Source organism: Topomyia yanbarensis, chromosome 3 (genome assembly GCF_030247195.1).
Source record: "Topomyia yanbarensis strain Yona2022 chromosome 3, ASM3024719v1, whole genome shotgun sequence".
NCBI classification, from domain to species: domain Eukaryota; kingdom Metazoa; phylum Arthropoda; class Insecta; order Diptera; family Culicidae; genus Topomyia; species Topomyia yanbarensis.
Genome location: NC_080672.1, coordinates 315022743 through 315026100, shown reverse-complemented (window position 1 = coordinate 315026100; position 3358 = coordinate 315022743). Strand labels below are relative to the sequence as shown.

General features: G+C 42.4%; 1 protein-coding gene across 1 annotated transcript; it reads left to right on the top strand.

Moving 5' to 3' along the window:
- The first annotated feature begins 259 nt into the window (after window positions 1-259).
- LOC131691903 (carboxypeptidase B-like) lies at window positions 260-1468 on the top strand. The gene is made up of 3 exons (XM_058978647.1): window positions 260-390; window positions 448-864; window positions 925-1468. Exons 1-3 carry the CDS (start codon window positions 289-291, stop codon window positions 1387-1389), a joined length of 984 nt encoding a protein of 327 aa, XP_058834630.1. The 5' UTR covers window positions 260-288; the 3' UTR covers window positions 1390-1468.
- Window positions 1469-3358: the final 1890 nt, after the last annotated feature.

The following is a 3358-nucleotide window of genomic DNA, read 5'->3' as shown; positions in this document are numbered from 1 at the left end:
AACGCCGATAAGGCCGGGCCGTTTCCAGAACTCTATAACGGAATAATGTACACGAGCAGCCGTTTTACGCCGTTGATAAGCGCCTAGAGCCGTTATCAATCCCACGGACTTTGCCGTTATCGGACCGTTAAACTGATATCGATTGTGCCGTTGCTAGGGTAAGCAACGCTGAAGATGATGTCCGTAATAAACGGAAACCAACGATTTGGGTGGTATAAAACGGCAGACATCGTACAGCTATGCAGCAGTGTTAATTCGTTGGTTAACTCATTAGCTCAAATTTCTAAAATGCGTTCATTAGTGTTAGTTCTCTGTTTTGTCGTTTTGGTAGTTGGCAAAACTAATCCGAGACACACTATTTCTTGGGATCATTTCTGGACACAGGAAGAGGTTGGAACTATCTGTAATTGTATCTATAAATTTGTAAATTTCAAATATATTTCACAGATTGAGGAATACATGCACGAACTGGTTGAACACTATCCAGACATCGCTACGCTAGAAACCATTGGAACATCAACCGAAGGTCGTGACATCGACGCAATTCTGGTGTCGTATGGTACAAACGCTAACAAACCATTGGTGGTCATCGATGCTGGTCTTCGGGCACGTGAATGGGTTTCCCCAATGATGGCCATGTTCGTGCTCCACGAGTTGGTTGAGCACCCGGAGCAGTTTTCAGATATTCTAGCTGAAGTAAACTTTTTAGTAATTCCACTTGTCAATCCGGATGGCTATGTGTACTCACACGAAACTGACAGAAATTGGATCAAGTCCCGCAGCGACAATGGAAACGGGTGCTACGGTGTTGATTTGAATCGTAATTTTGATTACCAATGGGGTACCGTTGGAGTTAGCTCGGATGTAAGTTTCTCCATCGACATACATACATATGTAGTGTGAATTAAATTTATGTTTCAACAGCCTTGCGCTGACAATTTTGCTGGATCAGCAGCTTTATCGGAGCCAGAAACTCAAGCCATACGAGATACGGTCAGTCGTTATGCAACGAACTTGAAACTCTATCTTAGCGTCCAGGCAGCCTCTAAGAAGGTGTTGTATCCCTTCTCGTACAATGGGCAGCGTACTCCGAGTAACGCTGCTGAGCACAGTACTGTTGCGCAAATGGTAGCTCGAACAATGATGGGACAGCATGGATACATCTATACTTACGGCCCTGCCGGTATGCTGTTGCCGGTAGAATCTGGAACCGTCACAGATTTCGTGTCCGGAACCTATACACCACAGTACACCTTTGTGCTGGAAACTCGTGGTGGTACTGATAACGAGTACGAACTGCCAGAGGACAAACTATCTGAAGTTCTGTATGAAACGGCGGCAGGTTTAAAGGTATTGGGAGAATATGTTGCCGGCATTCGTAGTGTTTAGAAATATGAGACGCTTAGTTTAGCTCTTAATAACTGAAATATCTTAGGCACATATTATACAACAAATATACTCTATTCACAGCTGCATTGCTTGTTTTTGGCATGTTTTTGACATAAACCACATTTAGTTGAAAATATCGAAATCTCCTCATTTTACACAAAGAATTTCTTAAAAATGCATAGTTTGCCACATCAAGAAAATTTAGAGTTAATTCATTTGTGCATGGAGAACACAATATTTTACATAAAGTCGAATTTTGTGTTGTGCTTTTCTCGACCAGAAGGAATGGAAAAGAATGTAGGTTTTGACGGGTGGAAAAAATAACAGCACAAAAACAAACAGCAGATAAGTTAAGTTCATAAGTAGTTCAAATTGCCTGAGAGTAAGCCTAAAACTTTTTACCACATTGGATGAGCCACTTTAGTATGTCTCTGAGCTTTAGTCGTCCAACCGTGGCATCGTCTATGTAAGGACTGCCAAAAACTCGAAATCGCAATTGCGCAGCTGCATATCAGATGATATGATTCCGTAGTCTGATTCACAAAGATCACATGAAAATGACTCAGCGCGCTGAATAATTGCCATGAGATAAAACAATTTACAGTGGCCAGTTAGAGCCCTGTTCAGCATTCCACAGTGGAGTTACGATTCGATTTTCGATCAATAGGTACGGCTGTTCTGGGAACGTTTTTGCCTGGCGACACGTTTGTTGATTTCTCCAATAATTGCGGTGCTCGGACGAAGCCCAGAACCAGATTTTCTTTTAACTAACTTCTCGAAATTGGCAGGACGGGCTCAGTACCAACGAAGTCAATTGCTACCCCTTCTGTGGCCCATTCGTCAGTCCATCCATTTCCAGTAATACCGGAATGGCAACCAGGCCAGTGTAACAGGCCACCTGGGTTTGTTGTTGTCTCTCCATATAGCTAGACAATCACTACCCTCAAGTGGAAACCTTTACATGGAATGTCCTGTAAGGGAAACTACATGTGAGGGTAATAACTTTGGGAGCGAGAATATCCTCACCTTATGTAACCATTTGTTCACAGTCGTGTATTACTGGTAGCAAGACCAACATGGTTACTGTTGCAAAGCTGTGTGCCCATAATGGTTCTTTTTATTTGAGGTGTATGTGTAATGGTTTGATATTGAGAAGGACCTCAAGAGAAACAGTCGGAGTTGTGGTAAAATCACAAGTCAACGCTATGAGCGCCATTCTTTGTAACTAGTTTAGCTTCGACTGAACCGTCATCACCTCTCCTTTGTGCCAACAGACAAGGCAACCATATCACAGTATTGGACGTGCAATTGTCGTGAAAATTCAACAGATGTATTTAGGTTTGAAACCCTATATCTTTCCAAATGTTCGTCTACACTGCCCGAAGGCCATGCACGCTTTCTTGACTCTGAACTCAACGCAGTCCAATTCCGTTTGGAATCCAATATAACAACAACGTATTTTACTTGATCTGCACACAGTAGGTCAGAATCAAAGAACTGCAGGGATGAACCCTCGTTGTTATTCTCTTCTTCGTGAAAAGAACCATTGAAGTTTTGTTCAGATTAACTGATAATTTAACCACCGTGGGACAGCTCTTAATGCTTGTTGCATTAAGTCAAAGTTTGTTACAATGCAAAGTCCAGTTATTAATATTTGGTAATCGTCAGCAAACCCGTAGGTTGGAAATCGAAACTCATTGAGTTTCCTCAATGAGCCGCCGGAGACAGCAAAGGTAACATATCGTTACCACGAGGTCAACCGCAAATACTAAATTTCGTTATCTCTGCTTATCTCAGTAACAAGCAAAGAATGCGATTACTAAGCATTGCGTTTATCCAACTCGAGAGGCATGTAGATGCTCCATGACCTCGCGCCGCTTCCAGAATAGACCGGAAGGGCACATTGTCAAAACACCCTCAATATCTAGCAATACAACCAAGCTAGATTGCTTGGGTAAGAAGATTTCAA

Coding starts and splice junctions, on each gene's coding strand:
- LOC131691903 (XM_058978647.1), top strand. CDS start 289: ATGCGTTCATTAGTGTTAGTTCTCTGTTTTGTCGTTTTGGTAGTTGGC. Junction 391..447: donor ATTTCTGGACACAGGAAGAG/GTTGGAACTATC, acceptor TATATTTCACAG/ATTGAGGAATACATGCACGA. Junction 865..924: donor CCGTTGGAGTTAGCTCGGAT/GTAAGTTTCTCC, acceptor ATGTTTCAACAG/CCTTGCGCTGACAATTTTGC.